General features: G+C 39.8%; 1 protein-coding gene across 32 annotated transcripts in view; it reads left to right on the top strand.

Annotated features, from left to right (window-relative positions):
- LOC133847934 (basement membrane-specific heparan sulfate proteoglycan core protein) overlaps positions 1–27,650 on the top strand; it is a 103,322-nt gene that overhangs the window by 48,012 nt on the left and 27,660 nt on the right. For 13 of the 32 annotated variants that reach the window (XM_062283237.1, XM_062283235.1, XM_062283245.1 and 10 more), the window contains 7 exons: positions 19,678–19,788; positions 20,331–20,453; positions 21,923–22,048; positions 22,712–23,260; positions 26,102–26,218; positions 26,694–26,846; positions 27,261–27,527. In XM_062283237.1, the coding sequence (XP_062139221.1) occupies positions 19,678–19,788; positions 20,331–20,453; positions 21,923–22,048; positions 22,712–23,260; positions 26,102–26,218; positions 26,694–26,846; positions 27,261–27,527 (1,446 nt within the window). Of the gene's footprint in view, positions 1–19,677; positions 19,789–20,330; positions 20,454–21,273; positions 21,406–21,515; positions 21,630–21,922; positions 22,049–22,711; positions 23,261–23,748; positions 23,931–24,055; positions 24,150–24,737; positions 24,912–25,046; positions 25,239–26,101; positions 26,219–26,693; positions 26,847–27,260; positions 27,528–27,650 lie in introns of all 32 variants that reach the window. The other 19 variants (XM_062283241.1, XM_062283262.1, XM_062283242.1 and 16 more) reach the window with 15 other exon arrangements.

Here is a 27,650-nt window from a genome sequence, read left to right as displayed (position 1 = left end):
CAAGTGTTTGTTCAGCTTATGCAAGTGTGTGTGCAAGTGTGTGTGTGTGTGTGTGACCAGAGAGTACAATTAAAAGTGTGTGTGCAACTGTAAAGTGCTTTTCTATTTACAGTTTACGGGCAGCTTTGACGCTTTTGTTGTCATTGTTGTTCTTAACATTCGCCTTCGTTTTCGACTTCAAGTTGCCTTCACTTCACCTCTCTCGCTCTCTCTTCCCCTCCCACACACATGCACACACACTCACGCGTCCCTCTCTTCTACTCTCTTATTCTTTTGTGACTGCAACTGTGACTCTGCTGTAACGGTGACTCGAACAGTCCGACCATGAGCCAAAGCTGACAATACTTGGCATTGCTTTTGCTTTGGCTTCTTCTTCTCGTTTTCCCTCTGCTTCTGCTTCTCTCCTTCCTTTGCATTCCCTTGATGAGTGTTCTAAGGCTACAAAAATAATACTTGCCATATATGAACAAAGCTTTCATATTGTTTATAATTATTTTATTTGTATTTATTATTGCAAAAGCAAATAAGTTTGTCTTAAATCAGATGCTAACTTTAGTTTGCAATAATTCTTTTCATTTAAGCACATAATTTCAAATTCTCAGAAATTCAAATTTTTCAGAAATTAGAATTACATTTTCTAAATTACATTTACTTATTATCTGTAGATAGATAGATTGTAAATAAATAAAGAATATACAAAAAAAAAAAAAATTTCTAAATTATGCTTAAACAAAAATATTTTTGTTTATTACTTTTTTTTAATTTGCTCACTAAAACTATATTATTAAACTACAAACATTTTTAAACTTAAAACATTTCAATTCAATTTGAAACGAATTTGTTAATGCTTCAATCAATTTAAATTTTCTTTGAAATATATTAAAGTAACATTACAGATGTTAGATATGCTTTACAAATTTTTATATTATATTATTTGATTGCTTCGCTTATTTTAAATTTCTTTTGCAGACATTAAATATTCTTTTCGAAGTTTATTTTTGTTGCAATCTCAAAGAATTATATTTTATTCAACTTTTATAGAATTACTTAAACTTCAATACTCAATACTTATGCTTCGTAATTTTAAGTTAATTTCAAAATTGGAAGCAGCTCTCTTAAAATATTATTCTGTCCCTTTTTTTTTGATAGTTTCTTGAATTTATAGACTCAGTATTTCAATTTCGCTTGGCAACAACATTATTTAAGGAATTTACGTGAACTCTGCTTAAATGCTTCCAAGAATGCTTGACGAACTCTTCAAATTTAGCTTTTATCATTAAATTGTTCGCAGCTCGGATTGCAGCATAAATATTTATTCTGCGAATTGGCAAATTAACAGCTCTGTTAACTTAACAGTTTATGACGCTGTTAACTGCAGTTGTATGTTATGTTGTTTATTTTATTTGATTTGTTGTCGCACACAAAGTGTCAACTTGCAGCAAGTTGCAACTGTTGAAAGAGTCTTTGGCATTGTTCGTTGTGTGCGAGTGAGTGAGTGTATAAGTGTGTGTGTGTGTGTTTGTTGTGTGTATACTTGTTGTGTGACAACAAACTCCACATTTCAGGGCCAGACCAAGCAGCAGCTTCGCATTGTTGCCACCAAAATTAAAGTGCAACATGTGAAGTGGAAGGGGGGCAGCTGGAGATGGTGGCAACCCTTTAGCAGCCCAGCGGCAATGTTGGGTAACAATATCTCTGCAGTTGTATCTGTATCTGTAGTTCTTCTATCTCAAAGAGTGAGCGCGCGCGAGAGAGAGAGAGAGAGCGAGAGTGTGTGTGTGTAATTTGATGCTTGGCCCATTAACAAAAATGTCAAAATGCCATTGGGCATAGACCACGCCCACGTGCAGCGTTCAGCGAGGGCAAAGGCGAGGGCGAGGGCAATGTCGAGGCACGTAATTTGCTTGCCTGCGAAACGCGTGCGAAATGTGCCGAGAGAGAGAGAGAGAAAAAAAGGGGGGAAGAGAAAGAGGGGGAAGCTGATTACAATAAGTTTTCTATATATATATATATATAAAATTTCTTCTTTTCTTCTGCTTGCGTTCTGCTTGTTGTTGTTGTTATTTTATTATTCGCAATGAGATTTGATTTTGTGCAAAAAATGTTGAAGCAGAGAAAAAAGTTTGCTTTCTTTCTTTTTTTTTGTTTGCAACTTTTGCTTGCCGTTGTTGTTATCCCCAGTTTTGGCACGATTTTTTCGATTTGGCACGCTGGTGGAAGAAATTCTGGTAGACAGGCTCATATAATGTTTAGCTGATTAAATACGTGACTTCATTCGCCAGTTGACAAGTTCATTTTGTTGCAGTCATCAACACAACATCGCAGTGCTTTAAAGTTGCAGCGAGTGTTAACTGTGTGCTGTTGTTGTGTTGTTGTGTGTGGCCGGACAGTTGGTTAGTTAGCCTATAAATATGTCAAACAGTTACAAGCCATACAACACTCTCTCTCTCTGTCTCTATCTATGCAAGTAACAAGATATCTTACTTTATCTGTCATATTTCACATGCAAATTTATGCAGACGTGCAACAAGAACTGGGCGCTGGCCAATTGCCAGCCAAACGATTCGATAAATCGAAATACGTATTCGATCAGTGATCGAACATAAAACGATTGCCACGACTTAACACTCAACAGCAACCTTGAGGGGCCCAGACAGTTCTTTATTTCTCAGTGTGTCTCAGTTGGCAGATGCAAAAGGCAGCTTTAATAATCAATTCAGTTGCACTTGAAGCGCAGCTTCTTGGCCATCTACGAACATTTTTGACAGCAAACAATGACAGCGACAACGACAACGATACACAACTTGTTAAGACGTGCAATTAATTGCTTATCCATAAGCAGATAGCAACAACAACAACAACAACAACAAGAAGAACAGATTTGTGACAAATGTTTGGCACGTGTATCTGCAACACTTGATTCACAAGCCATTATGAGTGCACTTAGCATACCCTGTAATATCGAAGGGACAAGCAGAAGGGTATAAACAAGCAACTGAAGAACTTAAGTTCAACTGCAGACTTTAAATTTACAATATTGTAGTTGGCAAAACAGCAGCAATAACAGAATATTTAGTATTTTACACAATTTGTTGTACTTTTTGAATAATAATATATGGAAAGTATTTAGATTTTGGGTAAATATTGTTACTGAGCTGCAGACTTCAAAATTGATACATTGACAAATATTGTAGTTAGCAAAACAGCAGCTACAATATTATATATTTTTTTTTTGGGGATTTAAGATTTTATAAACACAGCATTCTAGAAAAAATAAATGGCAACTAAAAAGAAGCAATAAAATACAATTTTTGGAGCATTATATTTAACATGTGAAGCCCAAATTAATAATTAACAATTACGGACAAAAATTTAGAACTTCGATAGCAATAAAAATATATAAATTGTGCAGAATTATATTTAAAAAAATGCATAGCATTGTAGAGAAAAACTTCATTAAATCATAGTAACAATAAAATTTAAATATTATAGAATAAAATTATTGAAAGATTTTACATTTTGTTGTATATTTATGTGTAGCTTCCAATATATTCATATATATTTTATTCTTGTAAGAAAATAGTATTACTATTTTCTTAATTTATTTATTATATGAATTCGAAAGGAACTTTATGAAATGATAGATTATTATAATTTTGAAAATATTTCAAGAGTATTTGCATGTTGTGCATTGTGATGGCTTGGCATTTCATGTTGTCTTGGCCTTATGCAAATCGCGGCCCAGCAGCGACAACGGCAACGGCAACTACAACAATGTTGACTTGACTGACTGCCCGACTGACTGACTGAGTAAATGACTGATTGACTGACTGACTCACTGACTGACTGAATGACTGACTGAATGACTGACGGGCTGAGTGACTTACTGACTTGCATGACAAACGACAAGCGCACAGCGAGGAATGAAATGAATTTACGAGCGCATTGCAGATAGCGCATAAAGTATCTCATAGATACGCCGCCGTCAACTGCCAGCCGCCGCCGCCTGCCGTGCTCAAGTCAACACAGCACAACGCAACGCAACGCAACGCAGCTCAGCTTGTTGCATGCCACAAAATGTATTTATTTTGCGGCGCGTTTTGATTTCGCATCGCAATCGAGAGTCGTTGTTGCTGTTGTTTGTTCGCATTGAAAACAGTTCAAAACGATTCACGAATCACTCGAATCAAAAAATACGTTCTGGCTTTTTGTTGATCCGCACAGGATAAGCAAGAAAGCAAGGAAGGAACGAAGAAGAAGAAGGAGTAACGGTTATTGCACAACACATTGCTGCATAAATTACGAATTACGACGACTGGTAATTGCCACAATTACAGGGTATCAAAAAGCTGCGCCTTTTTATACCCGCTACCCATGGGGTAGAAGGGAATTAAAACTTTGTCGCTACGGCAAGTTTAATAGGCAGAAATAGGTATAGTTGTCTTTGGTATATTTTGATTATAGTATTATGTCATTATACCAAATACACAGTTAGTTTGGTATATTTCAGTATTTTCTTGGTATATTTTAAGAATGATTCCGCACAAGATGGTATATTTTGTATTCTATGGTACATTTCGAATGTAATAGTATATCAACTAACCAAACATATTATACATTTTAGTATTTTTGGTATATAAGCTTTGTATATTTTAAGAATAAAGCCACAAAAACAAATAGTATATCAATATACTATTTTGGTAAATTAGTTTGGTATTTTTTAAGAATAATGCCACACAAACTGGTTTATTTCACACTAAATGGTATATTTTCAATGTAATAGTATATCAATATACTGTTTTGGTAAATTAGTTTGGTATATTACAAAAATAATGTCGCACAAGCTGGTATATTTTATACTCTATGGTATATTTTGAATATAATAGTATATAAATATACATTTGTTGGTATATTAGTATGGTATATTTTATAAATAATGTCTGTACACCAAAGAGGATAGAGGGTGCCTCACAGTCGAGCACACTCAATTGCCGTTTTCTTACTTGTTTGTCGCTGTTGCATTTGCAATCGAGTTTACTGGGTTACAACGCGTGCTCTGCCACGCCTGCTACGCCCGCCCCCTCCCAACGCTCGATCCGATCATGTTTCTCCATTGCAATTGCTAAATTACGCCAAGAATTTTAATCGAGCGTCAACGATAAATGACAGCGACATCGTCAGATCGACGCTCAAGATGCTCAAGCATCCAGATGAGAGGAGTGCGAAGGGAGGGAGGCGTGGCTAACATATGAGCGAGCACTCTTTCGTTTTGTAATTGCAATCTTCGTCTTCGACTGCGACTTGACATCATCGCCAGCAGACAGCTGGATGCAAATGTTGCTGTTGCTTTTGCTTTTGCTGTTGCTGCTGCTGCGTTTCGATGCTGCATTTGGCAGCAGCATTAGCATCATAAGTTACGCGTGCCAATGCAAATGCCATTCCCATTCCCATTCCCAATCCCACATCTCACATCGCTCACATCTTCCAATTGCAATTCCCATTTGGTTTGTGTGGCACACAAATGCCACAAAAGTGCCGCCGCTGTCGTGTTTTGAATGTGGTCAGCAGCAGCAACAGCAGCGGCAAAGTCTATAAAAATCTGAATGAATTTCATACACAAAAATGCCGCGGCATTAATATGCAGTACAGAAATGGTTCGTTTGGACAGTTGAATGAGATGAACAGCAACGCAAAAGAGAAAGAGAAAGAGATTGATTGCATCCATACCCTACATCAATCTAATCAATGGGGTTGCGTAGCCACATGTTTTGTAGGGTAACTGCAAGTCGGATTGCTTGAGTTGTGCATAAATGGCGGCAATTATGAATGCATAGCAAGTTGATTCACTTCTGTATGTATTCATGAATCAATTGAATCGCTTCCATTACAAATTAAACTGAGTTAGATGTGAGAATGTACGCAACGAATTCTCAAGTAGTTGAGTAGCAAATAAATAAATTAAGAGCGAAGCATTTCAATTTATTTATTTACAATCAAGAATATGTGAGCTTAGCAATTTATTTATACATTTTTAAAGACTGTAAATGAAAAAAAGTCAATCACTTCGAAGCGATATAGTGATAAATAAATGGTAATAAATTAATAAATAAATCAACTATATAGAAATATTATCAAAGTATTTATTTTTAAAATAAATAAATGATAATAAGAGGTATTCTATATTTTGAATGTAATGGTGTATCAATATAGCAAATAAAGTTTTTGGTATATTTTAGTATTTTTCGGTATATTCTTTTGGCATATTTTCAGAATCATGTCGCACAAGCTGGTATATTTTGTTCTCCATAGTATATTTTGAATAGAATTTACTCATTAAATATAAGAAATTAACCATTACAAAAATATATTAAAAATAATTTGAAATTACCAGTTTTAAAATCATTCTGAGTGATTTATACAAATAATAGGATAATATATTTTTAAGGATGTATAGATCCTTAATAGATTAGAAGACTTGAAGAATACAATTTAAAATTAGCTTCATAATGGGGACAACAACAACAAAAGATATTAGAAATTTTTAAATTACTCGTAAATAGAATCTTTTAAATAAATGATTTTTTAAAGAAAATATCATATAATTTCAAGATTATTCTTCCTAACGATCTATCTTTTAATATCTATTTATAAGCAGCATCACAATAATCTAAGAAATAAAACATAAAAAGCTCAATCTCCCTAAACCTAACTCGTATTTTTCTCAATAGCATGAATGTCTTTGGTTTTCATTAAAAAATCAATCACTAAGCGACATGAAAAGCTTTTCATCAACGTTTAATCTTTATATAACAAATTTTTAAAAAGAATCATTTAACGTTTATGGTGCCTGGGAAATTACTCATTAATTTGTGTATCACAAAAATATGCAAAAAATCAGCTGCAAATGATTTCAAAGCTTAATTGTCAGCATTAAATTGTATTCAGTGATCATATGCATATTGTTTGCTGCATTTAATTGGTGTGTGTGTGTGTGTGTGTAAGTGATCACATGCTTGATTAGAGAACAGCAAAAATCGCATAAAGCTGGCAAATCATGACGACATTCAAAGTGTTTTAAGATAAACTGAGATCACGAGTAGCAATTGTGCAGAGAATGCAGATCCAAGTGTGAGCAGCATTCATGAATATTGCATCATAGCTGAGTGCTTTTAGATATGAATCACTTGCAGCAGCAGCAGCAATAACATGAGACAGAGAGACAGTGAGGGAGATAGAGAGACTGAGACGAGGCGGGGGGCTGATTTTTGAAAAGGGCGTCGAATAGAAATTTGCGGTCAGGGCAACAAATATTTGGCCACAAATTGTTATTATGATTGTTGTTGCCATCGCTGATGTTGCTTGTTACTCATGTTGCTGTTGTTTCTGTTTCTGTTTCTGTTATTGTTGTTGTCGATGTTGCTGTTACAGTTATTGTTGCCGTTGCCGTTGCGTGCAGCTCGCGTCATTCGCGATGATTAATGACAATTTTTCGGACGAGCCATGTCCGTGTCCGTCTGATGCTATCTCTCCCCCTGTCCCTGTCCCTGTCCCTGTCTCTGTCTCACTCTTGCAGCCATCTCTTTCAGCTTTTGACGTCTCTGCGGCCGATAATATTTAATTGCCCAGCGATATATCACAAGATAGCGCAGCAACAACAACAATCGAGAGGGTTTGTAGTTAAGTTTCGGCCAGGGGATAGAAAAGTGGAGAGAGGGAGAGGGGAGGAAGGAGTGCTCAAGACTCGGTGAATTAAATAATCTACATTATGAGCAGAAGGCAACACACACACACACATACACACACACACTCAAAGTCACATATATTTGCATTAATTCGTTGCATTCGCAACGTCAAAAAGTGAACTCATAAAGCACAAAAACACAGACACAGGAAATCAGAGGCAGACATCACGCATACGCCACGTTGTGTTGTACAAACAGCGAACGACCTGTGAACTGTGAACTGACAACTCTCTGACTCTCTCTCTCTCTCTCTCTCTCTCTCTCTCTCTCTCTCTCTCTCTCTCTCTCTCTCTCTCTCTGGCTCTGTTTATATTTAGCCAATTTCAAACCACGCGGCATTAATTGTTGTTGTTGTTGTCGGTTCTTTGGTTGTTCGGTTTGTTGCTGCGGTTTGGTTTTTTTTTTGTTTTTTTCTTCTGCTTTTGCCTTTGCTTTGCATTGCCAACCGCAAAAGTATTTAAGAAAGTTGGCGAAAAACTTGCGCTTGACTTGAGCTTGTGCCTTGTGCCTGGCACACGCTGACACTTTTACTTTGTCAAAAGGTGCAGCGGGGTGGTTGGTGCGGGGCTGGAGCGACGACAGCAGCAACCAGAAGGGGAAAAACAACAACAGCAACTTCTTCAATTTGATTCGCTCTCCTGCTTTTTTTTTTTTCAATCGAGCTGCGAAATTACAATTGTTTTTTCTTCTGCTGTAGCTGCAACTGCTGGACTGCTGCGTCCATGAAGGGGTTGAGAAGGGGATGGTGGGGGGTGCAAAGAGGGGAGTGAGGGGGGTCACAGAAAGTTAGCTTTAGCTGCGGCCTGGCCACAATGATAAATTTATTTAATTTGCCATAAATTGCTCAAGTAACTAAGACGACGCACGCAATGTCGTGGCAGCAACACCCGCCTGCCTCTGCCCCTGCCCCTGCCACCAACCACGCCCCCCCTCGCATGCAGGCAAAAGTTGTTGTTTGTGGCGTATGCAAAACAAGGCAGAAAAATTAACGTTTGTCACATTGCGCAGGGAATGCGACAAATCAGTGGCAACAACTCGGTAACAGGAAAGATGGGGCAACAACAGGCACACAGACAGACAGACGGACAGACAGACCGAGAGTTTGTCTTGTCTAACACACACACACACACACACACACGCGTGTGTTGCGGCCCAAGAGCTACTGAAGCAGACGGTTAGAGAATTAAAGGTGGATGCTGCTTTGCTGAGCGAACCATATAAGAGAATTCAGAGTCCAAAGTACGTCGAAGACACGGAAGGAAAGGCGTCAATATGGGTATGTGGCCTGGAACAGCCCCAGCTTACTGATGTGCGCTCATCGCGTGGGTTCGTGCGGGCTAGATGGGGGAACCAGTGGCTATACAGCTGTTATCTGGCTCCCAGTCTCACCATCTCAGAATTCGCATCCGTCATGGAGGAGATAGCACTCGATGTAAGGGGAAAGCCGCAAGTGATCATCGCTGGTGACTTCAATGCCTGGGCGGAGGAGTGGGGTAGCAGCCGGACAAACGCCCGAGGACAAACAGTGCTGGAAGCCCTTGCCACACTAGACCTGGCTCTCATGAACCATGGCAACGAACACACTTTCACCAGAGCTGGCACTGGATCGGTTATAGATCTAGCATTCGTTAGCTATCCAATTGCTAGATCAGCGAAATGGGCCATTAGCAATGTCTACACAGCGAGTGATCATAGGGCGATCACGATAGATTTGGACCATACCGAGTCACCGCGAGCAAATGGATTACAGAGCGGAAAGGCTTACAGAGTTGACACCCTGGACCCGGAAGCTTTCGCTGGATCCTTTGCAGTTCCCAACTGGAGTGACAACGCAGAGGTAAGCGCCGAGCTGCTCATGCGTTCAATCACGGATGCCTGCGACGCTAGCATGGCGGTGCGAAGATCGTGCAAGAGACACCACGTACCAGTATACTGGTGGAACCAGCAGATCGCAGACATAAGAAGGCGATGTATAAGATCGCGAAGGATCCTGCAACGTTCACGAGGCAGAGCTGATTTTGAGGCAAGAAGGCTGGAGTACGCGCTTAATCGCAGGCTGCTGAAGAAGTCCATCTTGAGCAGCAAGAAGGAGAAATTCCTAGAACTTTGCGACGAAGCCGACCGAGACATCTGGGGAATGGCATACAAAGTGGTGCTTAAAAAACTCAAGCCCAATACCTGTGCAGTGCCTAGAGAGGAGGGAGTCCTAAATGGCATAGTGGATGCTCTGTTCACGGGCTCATTCAATGTTCCAACAGTGGAAGATCACGTAGAGCACCGGCTCTATACGGAGGTCCCAGAGGTTACGGTAGAGGAAGTACTGCTGGCAGCGGCAAGAATCAAGGACTCCAAGTCACCTGGGCCGGACGCGATCCCAAATCGCGCGCTGAAGATGGCGATCAGGCTCCAGCCGCAGTGCTTTACAGAAGTTTTTGGACAGTGTATGAGGCAAGGTGTCTTTCCCCGCCCATGGAAACTGCAGAATCTGGTGCTGATCCCAAAGCCGAACAAGCCACTTGATTCGCCGTCGTCCTACCGACCGATTTGTCTGCTTGATACAGCAGGCAAAATATTGGAGAGGCTGGTGAGCCATAGGCTAGAGGAGTCTGTCCGACAAGCAGGAGATCTGTCACCCATGCAATATGGTTTCAGAAAGCATCACTCAACCGTAGACGCTATCTCACAAGTAACGGACATAGCAAGGAGAGCCATAGCAGGCAGAAGATGGCGTGGTGGTGCAAAGGAGTACTGCATAGTCATGACTCTGGACGTCAAGAACGCCTTCAATTCTGCAAACTGGAGCTGCATTATAGGCGCCTTAAGGCGGTTCAACACCCCGAGCTACCTAATGGAAATAATTGAGGACTACTTCAGGAAACGCATTCTGAGATATAGAACGGATAATGGAACCAAATCGTTCAACATCACTGGAGGAGTACCGCAAGGATCAGTGTTGGGCCCGCTACTATGGAACATCATGTACGATGACATATTGCGGCTCGACGTTCCAGAGTCTGCAACCATTGTCGGCTTTGCAGACGATGTGGCCTTAGTGGTGACAGCGAAACAACTAGGCGACGCTGAGCTACTTTGTAGTGCAGCGGTTGCCACTGTCAAAGACTGGCTTGCGACAGTGGGGATGCAATTGGCCGATCACAAGACTGAAGCGGTCCTGATAAGTAGCCGAAAGATCGTCGAAGTGGCTCACATTAACCTTGGTCGGACCTCAATAGTGTCGAGCCGAGCCATTAAATACTTAGGCGTCCTAATCGACACGCGGCTCAGCTTCCGCGAACACCTGGACTATGCTGGTAAGAGAGCTGCTGTCGTAGGGCAGGCATTGAGTCGAATAATGCTAAATACGCGCGGCCCTAAGCAAGGTCGGAGACTATTGCTACAAAATGTGGTTAGAGCAACAATGCTCTATGGCGCTCCAGTATGGGTGCAAGCAATGGAGGTGAAGGCGTATAGGCGGAAGATGCAGACGACCTATCGACTCTGCGCGCTGCGAGTCTGCAGTGGCTTCAGGACCATATCGGACGACGCCGCTTTAGTGATAGCTGGCATGATGCCACTGGATACTCTGGCGTTAGAGAGGACTCACAGCTACAATCACAAGAGGGCTAACCAGATGGAGGATGTTCACTACATGTCGACCAATTTTAAGACAGAGTGCCTAAGGAAATGGCAAGATAAGTGGGACACATCTAGTAAGGGCCGCTGGACCCATGCTCTGATCCCAAACATAGGCAAATGGGTCAGCAGAAATTTCGGCTTCGTCAACTATCATCTGACGCAGATCCTGAGTGGGCACGGCTGCTTCCGCAGCTACCTATGTAGATTTGGACACGACAGCGACCCGATGTGCCTATATTGCTATCCCGAAGCTGAAGAAACGGCGGAACACATCCTAGTGTGCTGTCGGCGCTTTGCTAGTGAGAGACGAGAGCTCGAAGAAGCGATAGGATGTAGAGTCACGACGGACTCTATTGTCAACCGTATGCTGGAGAAGGAGGAATACTGGTCAGCGGTATGCAGCTATGCAGAAAAAGTGACCACCGCACTACGAACTCTCGAAAGGGAACGTACCCGCAGGCGTAACGGAGGGGAGTGAGCTCCCGTCAAGGTCTCGTGAAGCAATACCTCACGGCAGTACCACGAGAATTTCCTTGACAGTTTTCTTTCTAACCTTTTTTTCTATATTCTAGTGCCTAATGTTATGTTATATTTATTATATTTAGTATTAGATCTAGTTCCTCCGAATAAAAAAAAAAAAACACGCGTGTGTTGAGCAATTTCATCGATTTTGCTGAGCGTCCAAAAATTTTGTATGTTGTCGCTTCGAGTTTCGAGTTCTCGGGAGTTCTCTGGCCAACAAGTGCCTGTGTCTCTGTCTCTCTCGCTGCTCCGCAAGTATTTATGCAATGTTTACATTGTGTGTTAATGCCTATGTGTTCTGTCTGCCGCCCGTCCGCCTCTGCGCTTTTCTAAGCAAACAGTGCCACATGCAAAGGCGCACTTAAAACTGCAGACGCCACACATAATTGTTGTGCTGTGCCTCGCTCTCTCTCTCTCTCTCTCTCTCTCTCTCTCTCTGTTGCGCGCGCTGCTTGCAACACTGACAACTGTCGCCGTGCATTTGACACGCTTTTGCCACCAACAGAACCGGCAGCATGTTGCAACTTGCAAGCAACTTGCAACCAGGCCACCTTTTTGGCCAAAATAAAAAAAAAAAACCGCTGGCTAATGACTCATTAAATAACGCGCTCGCGGCATTTTGGTTGCACACAGTGCCTTGAATGCATGCGGCATGCGCTTCTTCACAATTTGCCACCCCAGCCACAAAATCTGCCACAACCCCACTTTAGTGCCTGCCACAAGTGTGTGTGCATATTCATGAGCTTGCGACGTGAGCAGCTTCGTGTTAAGCGGCCATTTTAACGTTGACAGAGTGAGAGGGGCAGAGAGAGATAGAATAGAAAGAGCCAGCGAGTTGCACTTGAATGACAATGAGTGTATATGACTATGAGTATGAGTATGATTATGATTATGATTATGAATATGAATATGACAATCAATCAAGCGACAGCACAGCGTCAGTTGACCGCAGCAACGTTCGAGTTCGTTTGCTCAAGCTCAACACACGACACTTGACATGCATTTTGTGTGGCAAGTGGCAAGTGGCAAGCTCAAGCGTGGAGCATGGAGCTTGAAGCGAAGAGGCAGCATAATAAGTATTAACTGATTCACTTAATTGTAATGGCTTAAATTTGTGGCATTCACAGCGCTGATTCACTTCAGTGCATCATAAATGTCACCTGAATGCTGACTGAATCATTTGTCAATCAATCTGACTTTTGCAGCTGCAAAGCAAACAAATCAACCATGTTTTATGTGTGTGCGTGAAATGAATATGAATTTCAAATTGTTAGCAGCGGAAAAGCTAATGAATTCAAGTGCAATAAATTAACAAGAATTATGAAGTACTTTACGTCTTTTTTCCACATTAGAATTTCCTTTTTATTGTCATTTAAATATGCGCTTTTTTTTATAAGGCAAAGTGACGAAATTTAATGTAAGAAATTGTTCAATTTTTTTCTGTCTTTGCAAAAAATAAATGCTTACTTAGACATTAATGATCTTATAATTAAATTGAGCTATGACTTTGAAAATTACAAAAATAATCAAGATACTTCAAACTTAGCAAAAAATAAATGCTGCTCTGTCTAAGCAAGAAATTGTAAGATTTGTCTTGGGCTAACCCTTTAGTGCCTTGCTTTGATTTTCTACTACTCCTGCTTGGATACAAGTGATCTGAGCAGTTTTAATATATATATACTAGCTATATAGACATTAACCAGTTCTCAAAGCTGCAATCGCAAAAAAACTCAGAAAGTTACGCACATCAGAAAACGGAGACAAACAGACTGACGGACGGATCATAAAGAACTATTTACTTTCATTAGAAAATAAATTTCCGGTATTTTAAAAGTTACAAAAATATTGAAGATACTCCTAAGTTAACAAATATAAATGTTTACTTATACCTTAAAGATCGTAAAATGTGTCTACACAAAAAGGTTGTAATGTTCGGTCTTGGCCACTAGAGGGTTAATCAACTTTCATTTTCTACTACTGTTGCTTGGATATATCCATCCGATCTGTCCAATTTTTATATATATGCAAACTATATAGACATTAAACAATTCTACAAAATTTCAGAGCAATTGCTACAAGACCGAGAAAGTTATGCACATTAAAACAAGTGGACAGACAGACAGACGGACGGATTTCTACTATTACGATTGCTGGCGAGCTCTTGTGTCCACACCGCTCACAGCAATTATTCATTTGTATTGATATGCCGCATTGAGATGGATTGCAAGATGTGGTTGCGTCTGTTTAATTTCCGATAAGCGCTGCGTGAAAGTCTCGCTTCCACGTGGCGGAAAAGTGAACTACTCATTGTAATTATGCAGACACATGTGTGTGTGTGTGTGTTTCTGTGTGTGTGTGTCGCATTGACATCGCAACATCAAGATCCTTCACACACACTTGCACACTCACACACAATTACAGTTACGTTTACAACTACCGTTTGAGGTCGTCTCTTCCGTTTGGCGTAAAAATGTTGCGTATACGCGACGTAAAACGCACGGAAATCGATTAGACATGACGGCAAATGTTTATCGCTTATAGTTTCTGACTTAATTAATGCTGAAGTGAAGGGGAATGCATACTAATAACCGTTTTGCATGGCTCAAGCGAAAACATTGCCAAGCGTTTGCTCTTTAAGCCAACCTTAAAGCACTCGCAGGACTCTTTTTTTGTCCTATTCTTATTCTCATTTTTTTGCTACTGTTGTTAAGGCGTGTCTGTTGTGCACTTTGCGACGAATAAGCGAGTTAATGAGTCGATCAGCAGCTTGAGTGGTTGAGTGGGTGAGAAAGAGAGCTGCTAACGCTGCTAACGAGCAATAATCAAATCAAAATACTTGCGATTATTACACACAACAACAACAACAACAACAAAATGTGACAACAAGATGTTTTAAGCAGCAGCAGCCAAGCTGTTGAAAAACGCTTTTAAACGTCTGTCGCGACACGCGTCGATTTTCCTTCCCTTTTTCCCTGCTCCTTTTTTTGTGTGCTGCGTTGTCGTGACTGCTTTGCATTTACTTTTCTCTATACCCTGTAAAAAAGAGCGGCGTTAAATCAGTTGGTAACAGCCTTTTTAATTTACTATTTATTTTCTATTTAGCGAATAGAATTTTCAATACATATTTTTATTTTACTTGACTAAGAGTATTCACCTTAAATATTTATCTCAATAATCATTTAAAATTTAATAATGGGTCATTGCAATGAGTTTTACAATTTTTTTTGTTTATTAAGCAACAAGTCCTTACTTTAAATCTCAATAATTATTTGACATATTAATAGCGTATCTATATATATCTATAGCAGCGAGTACTGAAATCATTTTTGTTGTCTTTCCTGTAATCATTATTTAACATATTAATATAACAAATATATGTTCAATATTTGAGCAGCAAATGAGGCGCGTTCAATATCATTTTTATGCTTATTTTTGCGACTTTGCTTATTAAAAAAAGTATTTATATAAAATATTTAATTACAAATGTTTGCTAAATATTTAAGCAACAAATAAGGCTCATTTAATAAATATTATTTCATAATTTATATTTATTTTTCAGCTAGCTTTCTATTAAGGCATGAACAAATTTAAAACAAAAATATAAATCATTCAATAATGATTATTAAAGTTGTCGCTTAAATATTAATGTTTAATCTAGTATTAAATACGACATTTAATTTTATAGCAAAGAGAATACTAGCTGATGAGATCTTTTACATTATTTAACTTATAAAAACTCGTATGTTTAGAATAAAGAATTACTCAAATAGTAATTTTTGACCAATATTCTTTATCCCTTGAGAACATAATTTTTAATAATTTTGTAATTTTACTTTTGGAAATCTCACAATCTTCGCCACTTCCACATTAATAGCGTATCTTGCCATCGAGCTTTGCCATTTCTGCTCACTGTCAAACGATTCATATTTTAAGTCTTTTATTTTCATTTGATTTTATTTTGATTTTTTTGTGAAAATTGTGGTGCTCTAGCGACGCGTCGTAAGCTAACCCCGTGACCCATCAAACACAGTTAGCAGCAACCTTCAACCCGCAATTCGCAAACTTCCTTTGCACCTTCCCCACTCGCCACTCCTCCACCTCCACCTCCCCTGGCAATTGCCACCCCCGAATATGCTGCGCAACACTCAACTTTGTTTGTTTGCGGTTTTGGCTTGTGCGCTTTTACGTTTTCCCTGCGCCACGTATCAATTATCGTCTCGAATTTAGTACCAGCCTCAACTCGAAACAGTTGCAGCTGTATGTGTTCGTGTGTGTGTGTATGTGTGTGTGTGCGTGTGTGGAAGTTAAATGTGTTGCATACTTGCAGGCGCAACGATTTAAGTTCAAGTGCAAATGGTTGTTGCGAGCAGCAGCGAGTTGTGTGGTCAATCATTGTACTTGCAGCTGTCACAGCAGCTGCGACAGCTGTGCGCCTGTTGACAAGCTCTCATTTCAAGGCAGTTCGCAAGAGAGAAAGAGAGAGAGCGAAGGAGATGGAGAGGTGGAGAGAGAGAGAGCCAGAGTGTAAAGCTGAGTCTGGATCAGAGACACACACAAATTCCCAAAAAGCAATCGGATACTTCAAGCTGCAAATAAAGTCTTTCTATCATTCTTGTGCTTTCTCTCGCTCTCCTTTTCTCTCTCTCTCGCTCTTTGCTTCTCTCTTTATTTGACCAGGCAACAGGCGTACAGCAACCAAGTGTTGCAACTGTGTGTGCGGCAGCTGCCAATTTGGCATTAGCCTGTTGCCTGTTTGTCTGACGTTGTCTGCCGTTGTCTTTTACCCTTTGTTATTATTTTGCTGCTGCAATTGGCCAATTTGTGTTTACATCCTTTTGTTTTGCAAACCCAGATCAAACTCAACAAAAATTCGAGCATTTTGTTTTCGGTTTTTGCGGATTATAAATGCTGCACGTAATTTGTTTACCCAATGTCCAAAAAAAAGCGGCATCAAACGAGCCGGCAAATAGCTCAGCTTCCGTCTGCTCGCCTCGACTATAATTGGAAGCCTCACACTTTATACCCAGTAATCAGTTCTGCCTTAGGCAGTAATGTTGCAACTCAAAATGTAACAATCGAGCACTAAAATAGTTAGTAATTTATTTATACACAAATGTTTTTATTGAAAATTCTGATTTGTTGGTGAAATCGACAGTTAATTAAATTTAACTTTGTTTTAAAATTTCTTATAAGAATTTTTGTATTAGTTATGAAAAGGTCTGTGGCTATTTATTTGAAGAACCATTAGGTAACTCAAGGAACCTCTTTAGCAATACAAAATGAAAATGTAATAAAAAGTTAACTGATGAAAAACAAGAAATTTAAATCAAAATATAATAATAGAAAACAAAAATGAAAACTAGAAATAGAAAACATAAAACAGAAAATAAAAATTTGAATTAGTAACTCGAAATATAAAATTGTAAGTAGAAATAGAAAAATGAAAAAGAAAATAAATAATAGAAAAAAAATAGAAATGGAAAATAAAAAAATAAAATTAAAACTTGAAATTGAAAATAGAAATAGAAATAGAAAATAGGAATAGTAAAATAGAAAAAAAAAATATAATAAAAACTGATTTAAAATTTCAAGAAGCATTTTTGAACCTCTTTTGCAAATTGTTTGTCTAATGATTTCTCTAAAAACAAACACTTAAATATAATATGAATAACTATTGCGGGACATATACATTATTTCTATAAGAAAATATATATCTGATGCATAAACCTTAACCCAAATAGCATTCTTTAGAAATGTACAAATTGTTGAGTAAACTTTATTATTATTTTCATGTTAATTATTATACAAAATTATATAATAACTAAAAGAAAGGAGTGCTAGCAACTAAGGCCATCGGCTTAAATGAAATATTTTTATTGTTTGAAAAAATAAAGCGTATCTTTGAGTCGTGCACTCGCAAATGTTGTCGAGCCGTCGAGGTAGTCGCATTTTTGAAGGTTGCTATGTTGTGTCGGCTGATGAGATTGGCAGCCAAATCCGGCAGCTGCCATATGTTGGCCATTATTGAATCTTTAATGTCAATAAGCAAAAACCTTTGTTTCATTTCGTTCGTCTTTCGTCTTGCTGCTTGCTGCTTGCCTTTTGCCATTTGCCTTTCCAGGTTTTTCGCTGCTGTTGTTGTGTTTGTTTTGCCTGCGAATTTAGTTGCATACTTTGAGGCGCCGCATTGCGCCGCCAAAAACGTTGAGCAACAAAATTCGCAAAGCGAAATTGTCAAACTGCAGTCAGCGGAGGAGGCGGGCATGACATGGGGGCGTGCCAATTGCGGCACAGACAAACTTCTTATATGGCTGACATGCCGACAAAATAATAATAAGAAAACGCTTTCGCCAGCTTCGTGTTGAAAATTGCGAGCAAAGCAAAACCAAAGCAAAACGAAACGAAACGAAACCAAATGGAAAAAAATGAACTTTGGCGATTTGTGAGCGCCCAAAAAGTAGTTAAAGTTGGTGCTGCAGTTAACCACGATGACGATGGCGTTGAAAACGACAATTGTGCATTTATGGCGGACAATGAACCCCCCAAAAAAATGAGGAAAAGAATTACCAACTCTTTCAATTCAAAGTAAAAGTCAACTCAAATCAACAAAACAAAAATGAGACTGACAAAATAATTACTATAAAATTGAAAATATATATATTTATTTTATACATTTATATATATATATATATGTGTGTTTGTAAAAGAGACTGCGATGACAAATAATTACTCTAAAAACTGTAAATATTTAGATTTATTTTGTATATTTATTAATATTTTTGTTAAGCCATAAATAGCTCGGCTGCGCATTAAATACTTTGCTAATTGTTGATTGTGACAACAAAAAACTTAAAGCTCCTCTGATTACACTTGAGCTAAGTGCCACGCCCCCGCCCCAGTCCGCCTACGTTTGGCTTTTGCAGTCTTCAGTCTCTTTGCTTTTAATTAGCCGTTCTCAGATCTCGTTCTCTCTCTCTCGCTCTCTCTCTCTCTCTCCCTCTCTCTCTGTTTCGCTGTGTCTCTTTGGTCTGTGTTGACGCCTCCTTTTCTAGCTCTCGCAATGATGTTGCTTTGTTCGCTTTGTGCGTGTGCGAACGTGTGTATGTGTGTGTGTGTGTAATGTTGCTTGTAATCAAATCCGCGTTGCTTGTCACTTTGTGCTGCATACTTTCGGGCGCGTCGAGGCCAAAGGCCAAAGAAAAGTGTGGAAAAATATTTGTGAAAATGCTTAACTTAAGACCTTTGCCAGAGACAGAGAGCCAAAGCCAGAGTATGAAATTTTAGGCGTCCTGTCCAACAACCAAGAGTGGGAGGTGTTATGTGCGCACACACACACACACAAACACAGGCACACAGCCAGAAAAAAAGGGTTCAAAAAGGCAAAAACATGCACAGGAAACTGTGGCTAACGATGCCAAAGAGCGGGGGGAGAGAATGTCAAAGCGGAATGGGAAGCTTCAGTTAAAATTCGAATTCGAGTCGAGTCGAGTCGAGTCGAGTTGAGTTGAATTGTTGTCAGGCTTATCAACTTATCAACAGAGCGAAACACACACAGAGAGACACCTAACAAACTTTTGCTTTCAAGTTGAGCGAGAGCAGCGACAACAACAACAGGCAACGAGGCACAAAGGGAAGTGCTTGTTAAACTGCATCCGGTTGAGGGCTAATTGCAAGATTGCCATATCCAAAAATAAACACACACACACAATCATGAATATAAAATGTATTTGTTGCTATGCTTATTAATGTTGTTCATTTTCTTTTCTTTTGATTGCAGAATGTCATGAGAATCAGTTTAGATGCCACAGTGGAAAGTGCATTGAGGCCAGACAGCGATGCGATCTCGTCAACGATTGTCCCGATGGCGAAGATGAGGGCGACGACTGCCGTAAGTAGTAGCTCACAGATCACACTATGTACCTATGTATCTATGTATCTATACCAAAAGTATCTAAAACACAAACACACACACACACACGCTTACAAACAAACACTACGTATACTTAATATTATTGGTAGACAAGCCCAAGAACAATCTTATGGGCGTCTATGCGTAAACTAAGTTTGACTAAGCAACAACAACAACTACAAACTAGCAAGTAAGCTTAGCCCCATATAGTCGATAATCGATATTCGATAACCGATGAGCAAAACCGTTCCCGACAGCGGTCAGAACTCACTGCTTTGCTTTCGGGTTGCCAAGCCTACAACAAAAACGCAATTCAATCATGATTAAAATTAACAATTAACCGAATCGTATTAACCACTAACCCATTATCTTTTTTTTTTATTATCTCTCTCTCTCTCTCGCTCCCCCCCCCCTAACTGCACTCTGCCTGCGCTGGTCAATCGGCCAACTAACACTTAAAACCAAAACCAAAACCAAAACCATAATACCGCTCGCTATAACGCTACTAATAACATCATCAGCTGCCGCCTGCAGCAGCATGGAGTATCAATGTCGCGATGGCTCACACTGCATCAGCGACAGCCAGCGTTGCGATGGCCACGCCGATTGCAACGAAGGCGACGATGAGGAGAACTGCGACGGAAGTGAGTATCACACCTCGATCGAACCTAACACCATTCTCAATCAATCAATCAGTCAATCAATCACCCAGTCATATCAATTCTTCTGCATAAGCTACTTGAGATTCACTGGACTGATACAAAAACTTTAATATAATGTATTTGCTCAATCAAGGTAGAAATTCCTTTCTAGGAAATTCCTTTCAGTTGATGATAAGTTACAGCAATCATTCACAGCAACTTGAGCAAATTTCAACTTAATTCAAGAGAAGATTCCTCAAACAATCAATCAGTTGCCTAATTCTGTCAAATTATCAACAACTCACATTTCAAAAGTCAGACATACCTTTCAATGAATTCAATTCTATACAAGAGAAGATTCCTTAATCATTCAATCCTAGTTTCACTACTTGTTCAAAAAATTCTAGATTTAGGCAGAAGAGATGATAAATATGTTAATTTTCTGCATTTATTGCAATCGCAACATTAGAATATGTCAATCATTTCAGGGTTATTATTATTTTTATTGAAATCAATTCAAATAAGTTTCCTCAATCATTCACTTAATCAATCTTAGTGTTTAATAATAGGACTGGAACTGTCTTATTTTAAAAAAAGAATCTGATTCTAATATTTTAGATTTCAATCACGTTTCAATCATATATTTGCCTCTAGTTTCATAAATACTTTATTCAATTCTATTTATCAATACAATTGAAATGGTTTTAGTCCAACTTAAGAGCTCAAGTACGCAATGCATCAATCAGCAATCAATCACTGAACATTCTCTCATCACTAAATGCTCTTCGTTTTGATTTCTTGCTGCATTTGCTGTGGTGCACAGTTGTGCCCAAGCTGCGCTACACGTGCCCCAAGGGCAAGTTCACCTGTCGCGATCTCAGCTGCATATCGATTGTGCATCGTTGCGATGGACGCGCCGATTGTCCGCACGATCGTTCCGACGAGGAGGGTTGCCGTATGTTTTACAGTTCTCTCTCTCACTCTTCTCTTGATATCTGTATATCTCTCTCTCGCTCTTGCTCTCTCTCTCTCTCTCTTTCTTTCTGTTTGTTGTTGCACATGCAGCCTGTCTGTACGACAAGTGGCAGTGTGATGACGGCACCTGCATTGCCAAGGAGCTCCTCTGCAATGGCAACATCGATTGTCCCGAGGATATATCCGATGAGCGCTATTGCGATGGTGAGTGTGAGTGTACCGTAAAAAGAAACTACACTGTGTTTGTGTGAGTGTGTGGCAGGTAAGTAATGGGGCACACACGACACTGTTTCGCACTTGCAGCTATGGTTTTTTCTACGATGTTGCGCTGTCAGTTTCGAGTTCGCGTTCTCGGTCCCTCTGCCCCCTCTCGCCACATAACTTACATAGCTAACTCCATTACCCCCCATCATCGAAACACATGCAATATATTGACAATCGATAACCACACACAAACACACACATTGAAAATAACACAACAATCGCAATAACATCAGGTGGCAACGATGAACTTCAGTGTCTGTATAATGAATTCCGTTGCGGGAACGGTGAGTGCATACCGATCCGTCAGTATTGCGATAACATCTACGATTGTAACGATTACACAGACGAGCAGGACTGCGGTAAGTGCTTGTCGCAACGATAGACTTCGATAGTTATCGATAAATCTGTGTGTCTCTCTCTCTACTTGTATCTTAAATTATGAATTAAGTAAGTGTATTAGAGTGTAATGCTTCCTGCTGCTGCTCTCTTTCTCTGTGTCTCTCTTGCTCTCTCTGTGGTGATTAAAATTGTGGTGTTTGGTTTCTTAACTTTTCAGCAACTATTGTTTCCCTTTGCTGTCTTCTCTGTCTCACTCTGTCTGAGTTGTCTCTCAGTATGCTTCGATTGCTTCGTCCTTTTGTGTGGTAGCTCTTAATGCGTGTCAACTTGATAAGATTTTGATTTTTTTTCGTTTAACAAATTCCAATTTTTGTTTCTCTTCTTTCCAATTCGTTCCCCGAAAACAAAAATGTATAAAAATTGGTTGTGGTTATCGAATGTGTCCAACCAACTAATCGATTAATTGCACGAAACAACAACCGCTGGAACGACAACAACAAAAAAACAACTTCAACATCCCATCAATTGGCTCAACAACAAAATTTGCATGTCCAAAACCAAAAAACCAAACCAAAATCCCCAAAAAATGTCAACGGCTTTGCATGCGGTGATCCCACAACCTTCCTCCTTCCCTTTATCCTCACTCCCAAAAATAAAACCTAATCAATGCATGCGGCTAACAGTGACGAACGACATCAACGATCTCGATACCGTCGATGAAGACGGCATTATACGAAACTATGGCGATCACGGTGGCCGACCTCGTCCACCGCTGAATACGGGTTACGATCGCGATCAAAATCGCGACACCGACACCGAGGGGCTCGATGAACAAGATCTGCGCGACTATCAATTGTATTTGCCAAAGGAACAATATGGCAAATCGACGCCACAGAATCCGTGTGCATCGAATCAGTTCAAGTGTCGCAACAACGTTTGCATTCCACTGCATCTGCGTTGCGATGGCTTTCATCATTGCAACGATATGAGTGATGAGGACAATTGTGACCGCTATCGTCCGTCGCAGACGACACGAGGACCAATCGTAACGCGGCCAACGTTGCCGCCGGTGACGCTTGCCCCCGTGTATAATCCATGGACAACGGCGGCGCCAGCTGCGCTTGAACGTCAACCAACAACAACAACAACAAGAACGACAACAGCAAGTCGCATCACCACTAACCCAAATCCAACAATACCAACAATAACAACAGCAGGAACAGGTGCAGCGAGTAGGTTAAAAATGTGTTGCATACTTTCGGGTGCTGGTGTTATTTCTTGACTCTCCCTCCCTTTCTCTCTCTCGACAACAAAGTGCATGCCATGTCTGTGACTCTAGCGTCGAACATTGAAACTTACTTAAGCTAAGTTGAAACACACACACACACACACCGAAAGCTAGTTATAAAGTTAAACGTTTAATTTAGTATTTAATGTTACGTTATTCTATAGTTTGTATGCATTCTTCTTCAATTTTAATTGATGCCAAACACACACCTCTACACACATTTGCTCTTTCTCTCTCATACTCTCACTATGTATCTCTTTCTCTCTCGTTTTATGTTTTTGTATATGTGTATCTGTCATATTCACGTGCTCACGTTCGTATCATTATAAATATATGCCTCCTTGCTACCGCCCCTCCCACAATCTACGCTCCACGCTCAAATACTCTACACATATACGTACCATACATATCAAATCACACAACACCATTTAGTCAGCTCATCGTCATCATCATCATCATTGCCACCTTTGGCCACCAGCAATTGCCTCGAAAACATTGAATTCGCGTGCCACAATCGCGATTGCATTTCAATTGAGAGCGTCTGCGATGGCATCGCTGACTGTGACCAGCGTGAGGATGAGGATTATTTGCTATGCAATTGCAGCGGCGACCAGGTGAGTTCACAGCGCCCATCATACCTCATCTCTCTCTCACACACATACACACACACATACACTCTTGTGCATTTTTACATGACACCCATTTTGCCCTCTGCCCCCCGTATTTCCATCACACACAGTATAAATGTCTGCGCGGCGGCGGTTGCATACCCAAGACTCAAGTCTGCGATGGCAAATCTCAGTGCCGCGATGGCAGCGATGAGAGCACTTGCCGTAAGTACTCTGAATGAAGCAACTATCTATTTTACTATCCCGCTTATCATAATCAAACTCACCACGAAGTAGATTCTTTTCCCTTTCAAAAAAGTAGTTTTTGATAATCAAACTAATTTCTTTCCATAACAAATTCCGAATAGCAAACTAAATACATTAATAATATTTAGGTACAATATAATTTTGTGAAACTTTTTCTTTAAGTAGCAAAGCCAAACGACTCTCAATTAATAAGCTTTTAACAGCATTCAATTGGTACTTAGCCAGTTAACATTCACTCACAATCAGAATTATGTATTTTGCTTTGGTCCTGCAGTTTCTAGTTTTTAGAATATTTCATGCCGCTAACTGTACTCTCTCTTCTCTTTTTCCACGCTATATATATATACATATATCAACTGTGTTGAATCGCCGTCTCTCTGTCTCTGCTCTATGCTATATCTCATATTCTCTCTGTGCTGTGATATCCGCAACTGCCACATACAACACCACCACTACCACCAACAACAACAAACAACATGAACAAAAAATACATCATCATACGATCATAAAAACGAAAACGAAAACGTAAACGAACATCACATACAGACTTCCATGCCAAGTTCAATCTAAGTCGACCGGTCGTCGAGTGCATGTCCTTTCAGTATCAATGCGGCGACGGAAGTTGCATCAGTGGCTACAAGCGTTGCAACGGCATCACGGACTGTGCCGATGGCGCCGACGAATACAATTGCCTCTTCAACTATGACGATACGAACTATGGTAGTGCCATATGCTAGATATACATACATAGATAGGTCATCTTCACATCATGGATACAATATCTTACGAATGCATTTATTTTATCTTTTCATCACACAAACACACACACACACACACTACATTTACATGAATTAGATCTAGACTCTGACCCAGACTTAGATACCAACGACAACAGCAATGAGAATGATGGCAATGATCCATTGAATGAGTGCGATCTATATTATTTTGAGTGTGACTTGGGCCAGTGTATACCGTTAGAGAAGAAATGCGATGGCTATCCGGACTGTCAAGATGAAACCGATGAACTAGGCTGTCCGGCTTTCACAGGTAAACAATCATCCACAACGGAGAGAGGCTGCTAACAAAATGGATATTGTGTCAACTGTTAATCCTTAACACCCCACCAAACACAACACTCTCACACACTGAATTACTCATCCAAACAACACTCACACACACCCAACTCAACTCAAATCAACTCAACGTGATCGTGATCATTTTGCAGAGCATTGCCTTGAGCATGAGTTCGAGTGCGACGACTACTGCATAACACGCGATCAGCTGTGCAACGGCATTGTCAACTGCAACGATGGCAACGACGAGCGTAACTGTACCTTTTGTCAAGACGACGCCTTTCTGTAAGACTATGTCTGCCAATTTATCGAACTATCGATCGCTCAAACGATCAACGTGCAATTCAATGACTTTTCGCCTTTGCTTTTCTTCTATGTTTTTGTGTGCCCCAAATATCAAACCAACCATTCACCATCCACCACACCAATCTCACATGCCAAAAATACACGATCACATCACATCGACGATAAACGATAACACAAATACTATCGCACATTGGCGCAGCTGCCACACGGGCGATTGCATTGCATCGCAACTGCAGTGCAATGGCCTCGTGGACTGTTCCGATGCTAGCGATGAGCACAATTGCGGTAAGCCTTAATATCATGTCATACTACATCATTCCCGACTGCTGCAGCATTTAGTAATTTGCAATACTATCGTGGTACTATCGTAGAACTTTGCTTTCTTCTTTTTTTAGTAGTTTGGCTTATTATTATTTAATTTTTATTTGTAGGCTAGTTTCGTAGTTCAACTTATGTGTTAAAGAAGTTTGTTTACATGATATATTGTTTTTTGTTTTGTTCATTTTTTCATTGTATGTTTATTGCTTAAAGCTGGCAATGCATGTCTGCAGGGTTATTTTGCTTGCAATGGAGAATGCGTCCATGAATCCATTAGATGCAATGGCCGCAACGATTGCGAAGGTGGCATCGATGAGCTCGATTGTCAGGGTAACACAATTTTACAAATGATCAACCATATTGCACACAAATCCACACAAATACTATCGCTAGCGATTTATCGACAAGTTCTTTAACTATCGATATCGATCAGTTTAGTTTCAGCTCCAGTCTTCAGCTTCAACTCATTCTCTCTTGCGTTCCTTTTCTTTTTGCACCCAATCACTGCTAAAAGTTCTGTTTATATACATCTCTCCTTCTCTCTCTTTCTCTCTCTATCTCTCTCTTTCGCTCTCTCTCTCTCTCTATTTCTTTGTTGTATTCTGTAGTTCTTGCTCTTCTGCCTTGCACCCATTGTTTATAATTTTTGAATGTCCATTCAATTTCGTTTGTTGTTTTGTTTTTTTCTCATTTTCCTATGGTGTTTTGCTCTCATCAAACATGCGCTACACACAAACACACACATATACATATATATATGAATATATGTATGTATATATATATATCTCGTCATACATATATGTAGACATACACACGCCCTCAACAAGATTCAGAGACTGTCTGCCAAATGAATGGCAATGCCAGAGCTTTGAATGCATCAATGAAAAATATTTGTGTGACGACCACTTCGATTGTGAGGACCAATCGGATGAATGGCCCGATAACTGCAAGGGACAGGGTAACAAAATTCGATTTAACTACTCTCTCTGTATACTCTCCACCCTATCCCAAAAACAAATCCAATCCGCGACCCCATTTATCAATCGCAATCAATCCCCCTTTAATCAACAAGCTGTATGCATAATTAGTTTGTAAGTTTGTGAACTCCAATTTTTGGGGATAATCTGTTATATGTTATACATGGGCGAGGGGTTAGCACATCGAACAGGTTTGTACTTGTGATGCTTAACACGATGCTTAACAGATTGCGGATCTAATTGTGTAACATAAGAAACAGTTGCTCATTGCGTTCTCTTGTCTTTCTTTCTTTCTTATTAAACAAAACACGATAACAACAACCATCGCATCGACATGAATAAACATTTTCATCAATCAACCGCATGATAACCGCAACCAAATCGCCATCTCATAGCCACCACTCGGCAAACTGCAGAAGATTGCCACAGGGATCAATTCTTTTGCGATAATTTGTGTTTGAATCGCTCGAAACAATGCAATGGTCACTACGATTGCAACGATCGTAGTGATGAGCGTGATTGTCCCATTCAGCCGACACGTTATCCATCATATTCACCGCTACCGTGTCCACAGCACACTTGCCCCAGTGGCAGATGCTACTCGGAGGTGGAACGTTGTGATGGCCAGCGTCATTGCGAGGATAACTCCGACGAGGCCAACTGTAAGTTTGCATTCATATCTATTAACAATTCAATTCACCCTCATTTCTTATGACACACATATGTAGGTGATCTCAAATATTTTTGAATAGAGCCGGTTTTAATGGGGAATAGCGAAAAATGAA

Source organism: Drosophila sulfurigaster, chromosome X (assembly GCF_023558435.1).
Source record: "Drosophila sulfurigaster albostrigata strain 15112-1811.04 chromosome X, ASM2355843v2, whole genome shotgun sequence".
NCBI lineage: Eukaryota > Metazoa > Arthropoda > Insecta > Diptera > Drosophilidae > Drosophila > Drosophila sulfurigaster.
The sequence above is the reverse complement of the archived record's forward strand: the minus strand, read 5'-3'. Positions and strand labels throughout refer to the sequence as shown.